Below are 18439 nucleotides of genomic sequence, written 5' to 3'. Positions count from 1 at the left end.
CTCTCTGCCTCATCCGTTTTTCTGCTGTTAGCGCCGGGACGCCTCTCTGCTGGGGCAGCTGCCGTGCTTTATAAATGCCATATAACATAACATAACGTCTGATTGATAGATCTAACGTTAGCTAATGAAATGACAATACAAATGTATGGTACTGTTGTAACTTAATGGCTCCTCCCCAGCGTTCCGAGTCCCTGCTGCTGAGCCACTGTGTGAGGTCATGTAGAATGTTGTGAATGTTTTGAGTGGGATTGAGTGTCAGTTGAAGATATGGGCTTAGCAACAAGGATGCTGCTCCTGGTAGGGCTCAGCTATGTACTTACCTCGATTCTAAGTCAGAAGGGTAAATAGGTAAATGCATAATGATTTTTTATTGAACTCCAATTCACTTCGACAGGAACTCCACAACCATGAGTTCGGACGCTGAGATGGCCATCTTTGGGGTGGCAGCCCAGTTTCTCAGGAAGACTGAGAAGGAAAGAATCGAGGACCAGAATCGTCCTTTTGATGCAAAAACATCATGTTTTGTGATTGAGCCAAAGGAGATGTACCTGAAGGGTGTCATCCAAAGTAAAGAAAGTGGCAAAGTCACTGTGAAGACCCTGAGTGGTCAAGTAAGTGACATTGGACACAGTTACTGACTCACTAAAGGTGTGATTCTCCGTACACAGTCTGGCAAACCTTCAACTGTTTCTTCTTACTCACAGACACTCACAGTGAAGGATGATCAAGTCTACCCGATGAATCCCCCTAAGTATGATAAAATTGAGGACATGGCTATGATGACTCACCTGAATGAAGCAACCGTATTGTATAACCTCAAAGAGCGCTATGCAGCATGGATGATCTACGTAAGTACAGTGACAATATGCACATACTTTGTAGTGTGAAACAAGCTATTCTACTCCAGACATTTGATCTACATTTACTCTTCAATTTGCATTGTCTGTCACTGATCCATCTACAGACACTGTTTCCATAGCCACTGACTTAGATTGGATCCCATGACCTGTTCATTGATGGAAGTGGTCAACCCATCTCCTTTGCAACCGTCTAACAGCACTAACATTTTTAAGACACTTACACCAATTCCTTAGGCGATGCACTGCGATTTTTCTCCCGCCATCTTCCCCCTACTCATTACCTCAGTAAATGTGTTTCTTAACTGCCAACCCTTCATTGATGTCAGGCCCTTTAGTAATCCTTTTGATTTCTGATTTCATGGCACACAGTAGTGATCGCACCCCAGCACAAACAGGTTTCACGTGCAGCACAAATAGGTTTCATGAGATTATTTATTTTCATTTTGTGGGCATGTTTCAGAGTATCTTCAAGGCAACCTGATCGAAGGGCATCATTCTCACAGCACACAGAGACTTATTTATGTTTACACACAATCATACACAAACAGACATAGTAATTTCTCCTCAAACATACTTCCAAAATGGTTTCGCCATATTTCGTGCACCTGCACCGTCAAAGTCTTCTTTATGTGTCACTCACTACCTCGCCCCAACCAATGTATACCAATGCATTCTTTTCTGTTTTCCCTCAGACCTATTCCGGTCTATTCTGTGTAACTGTCAACCCCTACAAGTGGCTGCCGGTGTACAACCCAGAAGTGGTGAATGGCTACCGAGGCAAGAAGCGTCAAGAGGCCCCTCCACACATCTTCTCCATCTCTGACAATGCCTATCAGTTCATGTTAACTGGTAAGTAATCTCCCCGACCATAGGCTGAATCTTTGTTTAGAGAAAGACACTTCCAGGAATTTCATGCAGCAACTAATGCATACAGGCATACAAGAGTATCAAGCATAAGTAAGCTGGGGTAAATACCCGAATAGAGAGTCAGGTGTCTGCTATGTCTATTTGTCTGCCATAAAATAAAGTTTCTATGAATTCTTCTTCCGAAGAAATATTTTCTGTTGCTAATCTTTGCCTTGTTCTGCATTTTAATTGACTATTCCTAATTGTTTCCAACCATAGATCGAGAAAACCAGTCAATCCTTATCACGTAAGAGTGCTTTCATTAATATAACTAAATAGGCTGCGTTATTGGTTTGCATGTTTTTTCATAGCCTTCTTTGTATTCCACAGTGGAGAATCTGGTGCAGGAAAGACTGTGAACACGAAACGTGTCATCCAGTACTTTGCATCAATTGCAGCCTCTGGAGACAAGAAGAAACAGGAGCCACAACCTGGAAAGATTCAGGTATAGCAGAGAAACCTTGCTAAATGTCCTTTCATGAGGACATTGAACTAGAATAGTCATCTCATTTTGCTAATAACTGATGATAAAATATTGCATCATTACAGCATTCAAGTGAGGTAGATAAATCCATCTTGCTCCTTCAGAAGAAAGTGTGGGCAGCAATATTTCCCCATTCTTTGTCCTGCCTCTAGTTTGACTACTTTGGAAATGTTCAATATGTCTGATGAAGACACCATGTGGGGAACAATTAACTACATCAGAGCTGTTGCAGCTGGGCATTCTGCAACAGCAGGCTATGCATGAAACTTTACGCTCAAATTTCCTCTCAGGACCAAATTGTGCCAAATTAGTCTCTCTTCAGAGTTTAAAGCCTTTATGTTGGCACGTTATAGTTAAAATTGACTTGAGCATGCTAAGTGAACAAGCGTGGGAAGAACTGTAAGCCAGGGGTTATGTTTCAGTTGGTCATAGAGAGCTCTGTGAACACTCACCATACATAAGAGATATTGAAGGTAGACACCTATACCAATGTCTCCTTTGCTGACTACAGATAAGTGAAGAGTATGGTAGAAAAGTCATGAGCTTTCATCCTAGTCTAGTTAAGCCCGGTCTCAGCAGATACCCCTAGGAATTACGTATTCTATTTTAATAAATCTATCCCTCAAGAATGTTTTTAATGATTAATATATTCAGAATTGATATATATATTTATTCTCATATTATCAGTGTTATTTGTCCTTCTGCTTAATTGGCTCAACCCAAGTTTCTAATTTATTTTAGTACTCCTTCTGAGTCCCAAGGAAATCCTGATTTTTGTACAAAAGATAGTATTGTCCAGAATCTGGATTTCAGGTAGTGTGGTAATTATTACTCACATGCATCTATAGAATTTAGGTGGAGGAATCTATATGATCCCAAGTTCCTCACCTAAACATACAGGGGAAGCATACAATTATACTGCTTTATCTCCCATTCTGTGGTTCTTAACACAGTATAATACTGTAATACCCACTGGGTAATGAAAACAGGCATTATAAACTTGACTTAGTCCATGTTCTCTTCATGTGTCGGCACTTGTTACTGTGGAACTCACATGTTGCAGTGGGAGTACATATTGAGAGATTCAGACACAGGTATAGAAGAGAGTAAAATCATATACTACAAGACTCAGCAGAGTCTTTATTAGATTTCCATGATCATCAAAGGATGTTGAGTTTGCGCTCTTTAACCTTCTATGGACCAATATGACAGCCCTTTGCTCATTGTTAACATTTTTAGAAGATGAGGATCTAGGATCAGATTTTACTTTATTGCAAATTACTTTCTACACTGGTTTTCAACAAAAGTATACTAATTATTGTATAGTGGAATATTCAAAATGGCATTTCACAATTCGAAAATATTTTTCTTCTAGGGCACCCTAGAAGATCAAATCATCTCAGCTAACCCACTGCTGGAAGCCTTCGGTAATGCTAAGACTGTGAGAAATGACAACTCATCACGTTTTGTAAGTTTATGACTGAGCTATTTTCTCTCCACAGCTGATTTTAGTAATTTTCAAATAACATCAGCAATATACTTTAGTTAACTCTTCTCTGAGAAAATGATTCAGAGGGATGGAATCCTCAGACTCTGAGTTGGAGATTAAATTATACGTAGGAAGGACTCTCACTAAGTGGTTCAGCTGTGGAAAGCCCCTAATTTCTTTGAGTCAGAGTATATATTCAAGACTATGGACGTTCGTCACATCTTTTAGTTAAAGAAACAGGCCACTCACCCCTTTCTCACACTTCAATTCTTTATCGCTGTTCACTTTCTCTTCTCCTCCCCGATTGCTCTTGAGCTCTCTTTCCCTATCTATACGTATTTTACTTTATCCTCTCTCTCTTCCTTGCCCCATGTACTTTCTCTTGCCTTTATTTTACACTCTCTTTTTCTCCATTTCACTCCATTTGTACCATGTCTATATTTCTAGGATCCACCTTGTATCTTACTGTTAATCCTACTGTGTTAAGTTTCACTAATATTTAATGAAAGATTTGTCTAAAATCAGAAAGAGTAGTAAAAAGTTTGATTAAATCCTGTTTCGCAATACCATTATCTGGTGAGGTGCATACAAGCATATGCATATAGAGATGTGTGTGCATGTATATGTTTTGTCAGGAGTTGAATGTGTACCCCATCCTCTTAGTCAGGTGTCACATAAAATTGATAGTTCATTGTCTACTGGTATGTGTATTCTTTAGGTCAAGCTGTTAAATGTAATTAGGAAAAGCAGATTTCAAATGATTGCAATACTGTGTTTTACAAAATAGAATTCATCATAAGGCACATATCTTTATTTATTAGTATGGTCTAGATGGGAACTACTGTTCACACCCGTATGGAGAATTACACAAAACTGTGTGGGAAGAGATATGGCTTACATCTCCCGGCCTTTAGACCATACGTCTTGTCTGTAGCTCACTACAGACCCAATCACACATATTTCCACATCACAGTGTATGTTGAAGCACTGGATACAGTGAGAAGAGGGTAGAAAGGCACATAGTGAAAAGACAGCATTTATATCAGAATCCCCACTTCAAAGTGGAGGACAAAATTATCAACCTCATGCGCCCTATCAATAAATTTCCCACCTTGAAATAGCTTGAGGGATTTAGGGAAAACCTTCCACCATTGATCGAAAACTACCAGGAATTCTGCAATCTTTCCAAGTCACTGAGCATAATAGGCACACATCTTCAAACAAAACACAATGCTTCATATACAAGAGTGTGTCTGGGAATAATCAATGATCTTTTGTAGTGGGGCCCTGGGTTACTAGAGCGCAGGCAAGACTGCATGTTTTTTTTAGCAGATTTGTATTCTAATAAGGGGAAAACCCTGTAAGCAGAAGAACCAGGCATTATGAATCAAGTATGCAGAGCATTTGCATGATATCGGCTTCACTTGCTGTCATCACAGGTGTGAGCTGCCATGTTTATATTTCATTTTGGCCAGGTTGTGTTGCTGTGCCTTATGCTCTTGTGAAGGGTAGTGGCAGGGGTCTATATTTTCTATTATTCTTGTTGTGCATTACCTGGAAATTATCTCTCACATGAGTCATTTTTTAATACCCTGCTTTGAAAAAAAAATATTATTATGTGTCGTTCCGAAGCTAATGAAAAAGCACTTGATATCACTATATGATAGTGGCAGTTTCAATGCAACATGTTTTATCACTATTTCACAGGGTAAATTCATCAGGATTCACTTTGGGGCTACAGGAAAACTGGCCTCAGCTGATATTGAAACCTGTAAGTTATAACAAGTTAGTAGAGTGGCAAATTTACAGTTCAATGACAATGATGAAAACAATAATGCCTTTAATATTTCTTCAATTTGGCAGATCTTCTGGAAAAATCCAGAGTAACATTCCAGCTATCAGCAGAAAGAAGCTACCACATCTTTTACCAGGTCATGTGCAACAAGAAACCAGAGCTTATTGGTAAGTATGAGTCTGCATGGCCCCATCCATGAAATCTAAAATTAAAAACACTCTTCATTATCCACTTTGATTAATACTAAACATCACCACATCTCTTATAGATATGCTACTGATTACAACCAATCTGTATGACTTTGGATATGTGAGCCAAGGTGAAATTTCTGTAGCCAGTATCGATGACCAGGAGGAATTAATGGCTACTGATGTAAGTGTTAACTTTGTCATATCTTTTCTAAAATGTTTATGGGCAAATGCTTGATCTCTTAGATCCAGATGATAGTAAAATTAAATCAGGAGTATCAATGTACATATAACAAGTGATAGTAGAGTTGTTGTAAGTTTTTAGGCCTTTCTGAAAACCCGACTGGAATTCCCCATTCTATGGTTGTCTAAATGCAGACCTAACTAATTTTTCATGCTTTTCTTGGGAAAAACATTCTAAAAAAGGAGGTCACCCTGTGATTTTAGGTTTCCAGGTCCCAATGATGCAAAACACTGTAAGAGGAAATGTGGAAATTTCACACCAGGCGAGTCTCTCCAGGCCCGTTTCTCAGAAACCCTTTAACAAACCTTAGCAGATTCACACTTGCTTATGCAGCATTAACACATTCTTATTCTTCAATAACACTGCAATCAAACACACAGTTCAAAGTGGGTGAGCTCATATAAGACAATCACATATTGTTGGGTAATAAACAGTACAAGGGCACAGTAGACCCACATTGCTGAAAGAAACAGTCTACTGTAAAGCATTACATTTAACAGCCATCACTGAGAGATGCTTATTATTAAACATCAAGGGTTCACTTTTCTAAGTTGTGCCCTGCATCCTGACCCTTCCAACATGTCTTTAATGGTACTGTGTTTTACGTACAGAGTGCCATTGACATCCTGGGCTTTAACCCAGAGGAGAAAATAGGCATCTACAAACTGACTGGTGCAGTCATGCACCATGGCAACATGAAGTATAAGCAGAAGCAAAGAGAGGAGCAGGCGGAGCCAGACGGCAATGAAGGTAAATGTTACAATGTTCTGTCGTTTTTGGTTCACACTGGTATTGGATTTACACATGTGTTGTCGGAGCTCTCGGCACAGAAATGTTCATTTTCCTAAATCAAATACTGGCATTACATGGAGTTCCACACCTATGCCATCAAGGATTTTCAATCGCATTCTTTGTTTTCTTCTGCTTAGTGGTAACTACTTATAGTGGAATTGACATAAAAATAGATAACAGAAAAATAGAGTGAATGCACACATGGTCAGCTAAAGTCCTTGCATTTAAACACACAAATGAAAGATAAATGCCAAGGCTGGCTTTTCACAAAAAATATGGATTTTATGCATGCTATGCAATGGGACTGTCGTCATGAAATATGGGATATTTGCAAAACCTTTCATAGCTAAATCTCTATTTTCACCAAAAGTTTACAAGAATAAATTATGTCATACAATTTTTCCTCTTGACTTTCCATTGTCAGAAGAAAAAGCAAGTGGTAGTCCAACGTTCGGATTAAACTCACAAAGTTATGCCTGTGAATACCAGAGGCAAGTCTGTTATGTCCTCCTTATTTTGCCCAAAAAGTGTTTGTAAAACAGGTACATTGCAGGACACTCATACACCATATGTAAAAGAATCCCTCTCACAGTTCTAGGTTCGGTTTGTGTTTAGCATTATTTAGGGTTGGTAGCATGTTTACGTGTGTTTTTGAATATTATCGATAATTTGTGGGTTTGTGCAATTATTTTGACTGTTCCAAATATCCTCAATAAGTGTATTTTTATGATTGCAGTCGCTGACAAGATTGCTTACCTGATGGGTCTAAATTCAGCAGATCTGCTTAAGGCTCTCTGCTTCCCAAGGGTGAAGGTCGGGAATGAGTATGTGACCAAAGGCCAAACTGTTCAACAGGTACAGTAGTTTTGTCAATGCTTTTCTGTCTAGCACTAGCAATGAAAAAACATGCATACTCATTAAAATAATATTTTTACTAAGGTTTACAACAATGTTGGCGCGTTGGCTAAGTCAGTCTATGAGAAGATGTTCTTGTGGATGGTTGTTCGCATCAACCAGCAGCTGGACACCAAGCAATCAAGACAGCACTTCATTGGCGTCTTGGATATTGCTGGGTTTGAGATCTTTGATGTAAGTGAAATAGAAATATTGTTAGCCAGATCTGTAACCTAAGGAATTTGAAGATTAGTACTTTTCTTATAATTCTACTCACAAACACGTTTTGCCTCTTGGTTGTTCAGTTCAACACACTGGAACAGCTGTGCATCAACTTCACCAATGAAAAACTGCAACAGTTCTTCAACCACCACATGTTCGTCCTGGAACAGGAAGAGTACAAGAAAGAGGGGATTGAGTGGGAGTTTATTGACTTTGGGATGGACTTGGCTGCCTGCATTGAGCTTATTGAGAAGGTAAAGTTGATATTGTTACTGTGCTAGAGCTCTATTGTATTGTTTGCTAGACATCTAAAGTGATGGATCCTTTAATCTTAATAAGAGACATTGCCGCCCCTTGCATAGTAGATGCTATTAACCTTTTACTAGTTTAACTCCATGATGTGCCAATATGACCATTAAACAAAGAAAAAATTATTAGTACTGTGACTGTTACACCCAACCTAAAATCTAGAAATAGAAAATCTAGAAATGAGTAACCTTTCTTTAAAAAAATATACCACAGAAAGAAAAGCAGGGTTGTAGAATTGTCTATTGATACAATGACACAAACTACCTGTCAAGCATACTGTCCAGCACACTCCAATTGTTGTCTCATTCAGTCCTGTTTAGCACTTATATCTGTTTATTATAGATCAGTGGCCGTAGCTTTCCATATTGGGCACTAACATTATACTGTTAATTCATTATACATGGTAATAAAGATTACCGTTGCCCTACAAATCCACACCCCCTCTTACAAATTACAGGAAGTTCACTTCACTAAGCTATGTTGTCATGCTATTTATTCAAGCATATCTGATGCCTAACCACTACATTTATATTTTGTCATCCTTCAGCCCATGGGCATCTTCTCCATCCTGGAAGAGGAGTGCATGTTTACCAAGGCAACAGATACTTCTTTCAAAAACAAGCTCTATGACCAGCATCTGGGCAAGTGCAACAACTTCCAGAAGCCCAAGCCTGTGAAAGGCAAAGCGGAAGCCCACTTTGCACTTGTGCACTATGCAGGCACAGTGGACTACAATATCACTGGCTGGCTTGAGAAGAACAAGGATCCACTGAACGACTCTGTCATTCAACTGTACCAGAAAGCATCTGTGAAGCTATTGGCCTCCCTCTACTCTACTTATGGTGCTGAAGGTATCATTTTAGATTAAATATCTGTCTGTCTGTCTGTCTGTCTGTCTGTCTGTCTGTCTGTCTGTCTGTCTGTCTGTCTGTCTGTCTGTCTGTCTGTCTGTCTGTCTGTCTGTCTGTCTATCTATCTATCTATCTATCTATCTATCTATCTATCTATCTATCTATCTATCTATCTATCTATCTATCTATCTATCTATCTATCTATCTATCTATCTATCTATCTATCTATCTCAGTTCTCCTTTCTGGATGAAAAGAAGGGATTGTGCAGGTCTCACATAGCAAGGTCTGAAGAACTTGCAGCAGGTAATTGATACAGTCAGAATATGTTATGCTGCGGACCATTGATGGTCCTTGCTGCATCACTGAAGGGGCTAGATTGTATGTTAAATACTTGCAGGTCATAGTTAACATCTCATATAATGATATATAATACAAGACTACTGCTCAATGCAATATAACAAATTACGAATTGACAACTTGGAACCCCATCTATTTTCAAGAGCAGGCGGTAAAGAAGGCATCCATGGTTAACATTATATTAATTTATTCAGCGCATTGAACACAAGCCCACTTGGGACCGTTGTACTCGTAATGAGACCCTACATGTAGGAAAGAGCACCTTTCCCTCCCTCCCCCAAACACATATGCCCAAATGACAATACTGCTCAAGGCAGTAAGGTGCAGAATTTGGTAGATATTACTAATGTGTTCTCACACTTTATCAAACACATTGGTTGTCATTCTGAAGGCTACTATAAGAATGAACCCAAATCGGAATTAAAACTTGTGCACAAAGGTCACATTGACCATGCAGTTTTTCACCACATAGATTTTGCTAAATAAACACCAACAATGCTGGCCACACAGATTTTGCTGAATAAACACCAGCAATGCTGGAATGTGTGTGGGGAAATCCCAATATACAGAGTTTGGCATCTCAGAAAGGGTGAAAACTTGTGGAATTACTGTGTGATCCCCCTTTCCGAACTACGGCACTAGGAATGGGTAGGCAATACTGCACAAGTGGGATATCGAATCCGAAGGTATCTCCATTTTTGGAGGTGTTATTGCACACAATGATGCCACAATCAGTGAAGTTCTTAGAAATATATCAGCAATGTTTCATAATAAAGAATGGAGCAAAAATAAAGAAACAGAAAATTTGACACTAAATATTACCACAATGACACTATGGTCTTGCTAATTGCCTGCTTAATGGAACACAGTATGTCATATTTTTATCTGTTTACTCATGTTTACAGCCATAAATTATCATGTCAGTTCTTTCACCTTGTTCCTCTTTTCAATTAAGAGGCCGGCAAAAAGGCAGGCAAGAAGAAGGGTGGTTCTTTCCAGACTGTGTCAGCTCTGTTCAGGGTAAGCCACATTCACAGATTTATTTTTGCTTGAATATATAGCGAAATGAATGCAACCATTATTCAATGCTTTAACCACAGGAAAACTTGAACAAACTGATGTCCAACCTGAGAAGCACCCACCCCCACTTTGTGCGTTGTCTTATTCCCAATGAAACAAAGACACCTGGTAAGAGAACATTGAAGTTGCCAAGTGGTAGGGAGACGACTTTGAGAGATTTTATGGAAGGCTATAAATCCTTCATTCATACAGTCAGTCATGGTGTACAATTGCAGAGGAATAAATGAACTTACAGTTGCTTAGTATCCTTTTGTGTATAGCATATATAACTATTTTGCATCAAAGGGTATATATGAAGAACACACGTACATGGTCAAAATGGCTCTGTGAACCGAGCTCTACATCATGAGCTTAGGATTTTTCAATATAACAGAATATTTTACAATACATGATTTAGGTGTCTACAATGTAAATGGTGCTGATATATTCAATTTGGTACATGATTAAAAGTGCACTTTTAGTTTTAAAGCTCATTTTTGTTTGGATTCTTTAAGGCGCCATGGATCACCATTTGGTTATCCACCAGCTGAGGTGTAACGGAGTTTTGGAAGGTATTAGAATTTGCCGAAAAGGATTCCCAAGCAGAGTTTTATATGCTGACTTCAAGCAACGGTATATGTTACATAAATATCACCTTTGTTTATCATTGTATTTCTCTGCCATTTTCATATGTCAATTCTAATGTTCAATCTAGGTGGGTTTTACCCCTACACCTATTTAATGCCAGCATCAATTGAATAATAACACAGCAAAGAATGAAGTCACATTATATTCTAAGGAGAAACTGCTTAGACAAATGTGCAACTTCCCCCAGGTTTGGTACCTACAAGGAAATTTGTTAAAACGAAAACCTTGACAACTTGCTGTTTAAGCATTAATCGAAAATTAAATACTAATAGAAAAAGTCTATATGAAAAGTGTATAGAAACCTCAAAAGGGTGCTTTCATCTATTGATCTATTAGCAAGCAAAACACAATTTTAAGTCAATCAAAAAATGGATTGAGAATTTGGAATAGGATAATTTCATGATTACAATTAGAGCGTGTGGGAACATATAATTAAAATGTGTAAAGATGCCTGTATTCTTGTTCCTGACTACCAGGTAGGATCAATGATGTATGCCTTTGGAGATTATCATCTGGGCCAATGATGAGATGGTATATATTGTTCCAGTTGAGAAGATAATATTTTAATTCTACACTGTGTTTTAATCACATTAATCAATCGTGTGCTAGGTGGGTATTCATTGATGTTTATGGACTTAAGGATTGCAAGGTGGCCAGGCTGGTCAAGGTTATGGTTATACCCTCTCCAAAGATGAAGGGGGAAGCACAGGGTCCAGCCAGTCATACATCTTTATTTATCAGAATGCAGATTAGTGCTGATATGATCTGGTTAATCCACTACATAATTTATGAACAAACGCATTGTTCTATCTTTGACTTTATTTCAGGTACAAGATTTTAAATGCAAGTGCTATTCCCGAAGGTCAGTTCATTGATAGCAAGAAAGCTTCAGAGAAGCTTCTTGGATCTATAGATATTGACCATACTCAGTACAAATTTGGGCATACAAAGGTAAATAGCTTTTATTAATGTTTTATCTCATATTCTGTGAATATACATAATTTATGCTACAATAAATTCTAAATGTTATGATACTTTTGTTTTTTTATTTTGTTATATAATAATATATTACAAGCAGATACCCACATGTGCCTGAATTTAAGATATGTTGATGCCACATATCTTAAATATGTGTTCATTTATTTATAAATCATGTAATTAAAACACAGTCATCAATCATCGATCTACATTGCTCAGGGTTTGAAACGTCAATGATGTACATCTTCATATAATCTTGTTTTAGAAACTAGCTACATTAGAAGTCAACCAAAGTTATCTGTAACATCAGCTAATGTCACTAAATAACTATGAATGTGTTAAATATCTTCTTTAGTGGGCAATAGATTGCTGACATTTATGTCTTTAGAATACGGCCCCATAGAGGCACAGCTTTTTCAAAAACATTCTCTGGCCATTAGCGAAACATACCCTTCCATTCACCATGCAAGAAACTGCTATTCTTTTACTTGCTAGATAAATTTCAATTCTCTTTAAAATCTGTTTGTCTGATAATTATGGGCAGGGGAAAGATTCACCCAACATGGTGAAAACACGCTGATCTCTGGTGGACAAAGTCACCTACTTCTGCAGTTGGGTACTGATGCTATGGGATAATTGGGTCACAATAAAAAAACAAAGGCACAACTTGCTTTCTTGTTGGTAACTTACATTACTTACACATCACTATTCTCTGTGCCTTTTGTGCTTGTATTTCTGCTGCACACAATTATTGCATCAGACTGTATAAAATTATGTTTTTAAACAACTTACCAATATGTATATTATTTGGTAAAATTGATGCCTTGGCAAGTTTCAATTTTAAATGCCCATTATGTACACACTTACTATCCTTATGGTTTCTAGCTGTGACTTAGATTCACCACCATTGCATTTTGTGTATGCTGTTACCCAACCTTTCACTCTGCACAATAGGTTTTCTTCAAAGCTGGCATTTTGGGTGTCCTTGAAGAGATGAGAGATGACCGCTTAGCCCAGTTGATAACTCGCACTCAGGCTATGTGCCGTGGCTTCCTCATGAGAGTAGAATTCCAAAAGATGATGCAAAGGAGGTGAGAACTGAGTGAGATTGTGAAAACTGTTTTCCTGCATGGAACCAAGAACTATGTCAAATGTGATGTATTGCAGTGTATTTTGCATCCTCCATAGACTAAATCAGGAGTCACTAAAATCATAATGCCATCATCAATTCCATGGGATACTGACATGCAAAACACATACATATTGCATGTTTAGGTAAAAGGAAATTAAATGTAATAAATTATATAATACATAGGATCATTGATTCAATATGCATCTTTGTAAGTGTCGTCCTTTATCTGGATAATTCCATAAGCGAGACACCTTTAAAACAAAGATCAGTTTATCTTACAAAATCAGCCTTCAAAGAAAAGACATTAGCAATAACATTCCTACTTATTTTAGAGAGCCCCCCACATGTCTCATTGCTTAGGTTTCACACACTATCATGGCTGCCATACTCCCTAAGCCCTCATCTCAAAACACAACTACATTTATTAAATTGATATAGGAGAAAAACATGGATATAGTAAACATATGATTTCCCATCATCAAAGGTCACTTACAAACTCTTAACGAACTACGATCAATTTCAATGCTGCATAGAAAGTGTAAATTTTACTTGTTGGGCAAATAAGAGGACAATTAATGCAGGCAAATGGTTTAAGATACCCTTGCTTTCAATCTTAGGGCTAGCTTCCTTGCATTCATTCTGTCCCAATCCATCACTTATGTGAATTAAATGCTATAAATGGGAAATGCAGGAGGCTGAATGAATGAATGAGGATTGATGTGGCCTAATGCCTAGTGCGGTAGACCTTGAAGCTGGGGAACTGGGTGCGAGTCTTGGCATGGACGCTCAACTTCCTGTGGTTCTGGGCAAATCACTTAATCTTCTTGTGCCTAACAAAAATGAATATATCCATCTGTAACACAACTGGTGCTCGTGTAAAGTGCTCTGATACCTTTGGGACAATTCGTGCTATATAAAACTTTAAAAAACAAATGACTGAATGATAATTCTAAGACACAAACTGGTAACCCTGAAATTAGCTATTCCTAGATTTCAAATGTGACGAGCAAAATGTAGTTTTGAACTGTGCTAATTTAATGTGTGTTAGATTCCCAGTTCATTCCAAAGTGTGTATCACAGTACAAGTCACTTTATGTATTTAGCACTAAGAATGTGTACTGGCATGAGAAGTTGGTGCTCTCATTGACTGAATTTCTGCCACGCACCTGTTCCATATATGCAAATAAATTACAGTATTTCTCAGCACTTCATACATTTCCATACATTTTCCTGCTATTCTGCACACTTTCTATCAGTGATTTCCTTGAGTTGTGTCTTTCCATGAGACATTAGCCTGTTAGTCCTTAGGTAAAACAGTGTGAGAACATAACCTGTGTTCACCTTCTTCCCATGGAAAAAGGCAACAGTTTCAATGCATGGTAAGTCAGGAGTAACAAGAAAATTATATATGCACTGAGTACACTAGGTAAGGATGAAGTTTTCAGAAACACATTTGCCCATGTCGGTAACATAAACTAGAAGTCAAGTGGATTGACTATTGAAGAATGTGTATTCTCTTGTTTATCATATTTCTGTGTTAGATTAGAACTATGCTATTTAACAGTGTGGTAATCTAGGGAAATCAGAAAAGGGAAACTAGTTTACTCAGTACTTTGAGAAGGTGACTGGTTGTGTAAATGTAACTTTACATACCTTTTAAGTGCATAATATTACTGTGAACATTAAAGTTTAATATTAATGTGCTAAGATATTTTCCTGTTGTTTTTATCTGAATACCTACCAATTTATGTTATGAACTCTCAGGGAGTCCATCTTCACCATTCAATACAACATCCGCTCATTCATGAATGTCAAACATTGGTCATGGATGAAGCTGTACTTCAAGATTAAGCCGCTCCTGAAGAGTGCAGAATCTGAGAAGGAGATGGCCAACATGAAGGAAGAATTTGAGAAAACCAAAGAGAATCTGGCTAAATCTGAGGCTAAAAGGAAAGAACTGGAAGAGAAAATGGTTGCAGTTATGCAGGAAAAGAATGATCTGCTTCTCCAAGTCCAGTCTGTAAGTGACTGTAAAAAGCTAATCTTGATGTGCCTCTAAATCTCAAATTAACCCAAGCCAACTGACATTCATTCAACTACTTTTAAATGAAGGATATGTTTATAAATTAATTTACATAGAAGAAACCTAGCATATGCCTTTGACTGACAAATATTTTCAAGGATTATTTGACATCAATTGGCAAGGGCTTCAATCTTTGGAGCTTCTGCTTTGCAACTTTAAATGTAGCCTTTAAAGTGATACTTTGCATAACAACCAAGTGATTAGCCAAATGGCTTTTAGTTGATAGTAGGGGACCCACAGTTTAGGCAGATCAATTCGACTTTTAGTCTAATTGGGCTAATATGTCTTAGGAACAATGTACACATTTAGTTCAATTGGAGATGCGATCGCAATTCAGATTTTTACACGATGACGTTCTCTTAGCAGCTCCATGTATATACTGACCTTTCAGTTTATTTCTCTAGTACTTTGTTATTCAGCACCTGTTTTGACTTTGTACATTGATTGGCCCTACAGCTTTCGGTATGTTACCAGAATATCATGGACTGAATATATTCTGACAAAAATATTGTATAGAAAAATATCACCCCCACTGGATTAAATAATAGAAAATCTCCACCCAATGAGATAATATTTTTGCAAATAGTATTTAGGACACAGCATTTATGTTCAACAATATAGTTGTCAGCGATTTTGTCAAGTCACCCCAGCTTTCTTCTGCAGTACTTATTCAGTGCCATTTCAATGGTGCTAATGCATTGCATTACATAATTCCAATGCAGCTCTTAGTGATTTACCAAGTCATCATTTATGTAACAGTCAGCACCAGTTGGAAATTACTTGATATAGTTGAATTTTCAAGTACTGAGATGTTCAAAATGCATAATGAATCAGTTGAGTCAGAGTGTGAAAGTCTTATCTCCCTCAAGATTGTTTTCATATGTACCTGTGATACGCATGTATGAAGATGGAGGGTGTTACATGGAAAATCTATATATCTGAGGAAAGATACATTACGCAGTAATATGAGCTCCCATTGCCCTCCCTTGCAGTTTTGTGGCATAAAAAAAATTCTTACAGCAAAATGCCCTAACTTGCTTGATGCTTTTGGCACCTGGCATTACATACAGAGTGTAGGAAGGAAATACAAGATGACACCTGAATATTCTTTCTCCTTTGAGAATGGAGCAGGCTCAGTGTCAACTGTGAGAGGTTATGTTGTGAATTGTAGGCAATAGTAGGGATGTTATCATAAAGTGCCAGCTAATTCAATCTTCAGGAAGGTAGAGTTAGGGAAATACCTGTCCAAGTAAGGAGGGACATGATTAGAAAAGATAGTATGGTTAAGGCAGAGGCTAATTTCAACAATTGTCACCACAACATGAGCACTTATATCTGTTGCTTCAGCACCCACCAAAAGGCACAAGCAATCACATACAATGTTATGTTTGATATTTTAGATTTTGCAAATACAGCATTACTATTTTGAATCTGATGTTTTAAATATCTGTTTTACATATAAAAGGAATCAGACAATCTGTCTGATGCTGAGGAGAGGTGTGATCAACTCATTAAAAGTAAGATTGGTCTTGAAGCTAAAATCAAGGAAGTGACTGAAAGGCTTGAGGATGAAGAAGAATCGAATGCTGAGCTAACAGCCAAGAAAAGGAAGCTTGAGGACGAGTGCTCTGAACTGAAGAAAGACATTGATGACCTTGAACTGACACTGGCCAAGGTGGAAAAGGAGAAACATGCCACAGAGAATAAGGTATGTCATACTGAGCAGATGCTTCATCAGAAGGTGTCTAACCTTTGATGAACACTGTGTGATACAGAAATGTGGACACATTGTTTTAAAGAGAAATGACACATGAAAATGCTCTTTTGTCTTACTGCTGAAATGCAGAACCGTCATCGATCTTTTCTTGGGCCGTGTCATCGATCTTTCCTTGGGCCATGTTGAAGGCACATTTTCCTTTTTCTTCCACATACATATATTGGGCCCGTACAGGTTATTTATATCATCAGACATTATCTGGTAGATTGGTGGTATCTAGACAAGATTTGTATGGGTTCACTATTTAATCATTAGGTTGTTGTACTCAGTAAACAGATTCAATGTAACATGAAAACATCAAGTTCCTTTGCCCATGCATTACGCACATTGTGCCGCCATGTGTCCCTCAGTTGATCATAAAACTAAATATGTAACCATAATTTAGCTGTTCTTTGAATACCTGTAAGAGAGATTGGCATGTATTGATGTCTTAAATTGGATATTTAAAAAATGTATGCTGGTAGCCTAAATTTATCTTGCCCTTTCAGTTAAAATAACACGCTGCTACTTTTTGCTTAATTGCTAAAGATAAAATACATTGTCTATGCACATTTATAGGTACAATTGTTTTAAGGAGTTGTGGAAGGCATGCGAATAAACAGTAAATAAAAGACATACATCACTTTTATTTTAAAATATGGATACATATGAAAATCTTTCTATCATATTTAGGTTAAAAATCTTACTGAAGAAATGGCTGGCCTGGATGAAAACATTGCAAAGCTCACGAAGGAGAAAAAGGCTCTTCAAGAAGCCCATCAGCAGACCCTGGATGATCTCCAAGCTGAGGAAGATAAAGTCAATACCCTAACAAAAGCGAAATCTAAACTGGAGCAACAAGTGGATGATGTAAGACACCTACTGCACTAATAGTGGCAGATGGTAAAAATCCATATAATGTAGGCCAGAATAATGATAGTTTGTGTTTTTTCTGTTTCGTTAGCTTGAGGGGTCTCTGGAACAAGAGAAGAAGCTGCGCATGGACCTTGAAAGAGCAAAAAGGAAGCTAGAAGGTGACCTCAAACTTGCCCAGGAGTCTCTAATGGACATGGAAAATGACAAGCAGCAACTGGACGAAAAGAACAAAAAGTAAAGACATAAAAAATATAATGTTGCTTTGACATTGACAACGGGAAAGAAATATAATGGCCATTGTCAATGCACTCTGGTGGTGGTGTTTGGGGGTTCTAGAATAAATGGCAAAGCCTAGAGTCTGACACATGGTGACTAAATCTTAGTTTACCTCTTTTAAAGGAATGTATCACTAGTTATGGTGGAAAATATTGGTGGGAAAATACCACCTGAGTCTCAGACCTTTTCAAGGGGAGTAATGGAACATTTATGATCCCTTAGACAACATGTTTGCTTTG

General features: G+C 37.8%; 1 protein-coding gene across 1 annotated transcript in view; it reads left to right on the top strand.

Annotated features, from left to right (window-relative positions):
* The first annotated feature begins 397 nt into the window (after positions 1-397).
* LOC146809880 (myosin heavy chain, skeletal muscle, adult-like) overlaps positions 398-18439 on the top strand; it is a 30183-nt gene continuing 12141 nt past the window's right edge. Inside the window, exons 1-23 of the mRNA XM_085616735.1 lie at positions 398-611; positions 705-848; positions 1553-1709; positions 1986-2013; positions 2097-2211; positions 3626-3718; positions 5447-5510; positions 5603-5701; positions 5803-5906; positions 6578-6716; positions 7495-7613; positions 7698-7847; positions 7958-8128; positions 8731-9034; positions 10348-10412; positions 10493-10580; positions 10967-11084; positions 11927-12050; positions 13032-13168; positions 14974-15229; positions 16758-17000; positions 17742-17918; positions 18013-18158. Coding sequence (XP_085472861.1) covers positions 408-611; positions 705-848; positions 1553-1709; positions 1986-2013; positions 2097-2211; positions 3626-3718; positions 5447-5510; positions 5603-5701; positions 5803-5906; positions 6578-6716; positions 7495-7613; positions 7698-7847; positions 7958-8128; positions 8731-9034; positions 10348-10412; positions 10493-10580; positions 10967-11084; positions 11927-12050; positions 13032-13168; positions 14974-15229; positions 16758-17000; positions 17742-17918; positions 18013-18158 — 3245 coding nt within the window. The 5' untranslated portion in view covers positions 398-407. The remainder of the gene's footprint in view (positions 612-704; positions 849-1552; positions 1710-1985; positions 2014-2096; positions 2212-3625; positions 3719-5446; positions 5511-5602; positions 5702-5802; positions 5907-6577; positions 6717-7494; positions 7614-7697; positions 7848-7957; positions 8129-8730; positions 9035-10347; positions 10413-10492; positions 10581-10966; positions 11085-11926; positions 12051-13031; positions 13169-14973; positions 15230-16757; positions 17001-17741; positions 17919-18012; positions 18159-18439) is intronic.

The sequence above is a fragment of the Triturus cristatus genome, chromosome 7 (assembly GCF_964204655.1).
Source record: "Triturus cristatus chromosome 7, aTriCri1.1, whole genome shotgun sequence".
Lineage (NCBI taxonomy): Eukaryota > Metazoa > Chordata > Amphibia > Caudata > Salamandridae > Triturus > Triturus cristatus.
This window is presented reverse-complemented; position numbering and strand designations above follow the sequence as displayed.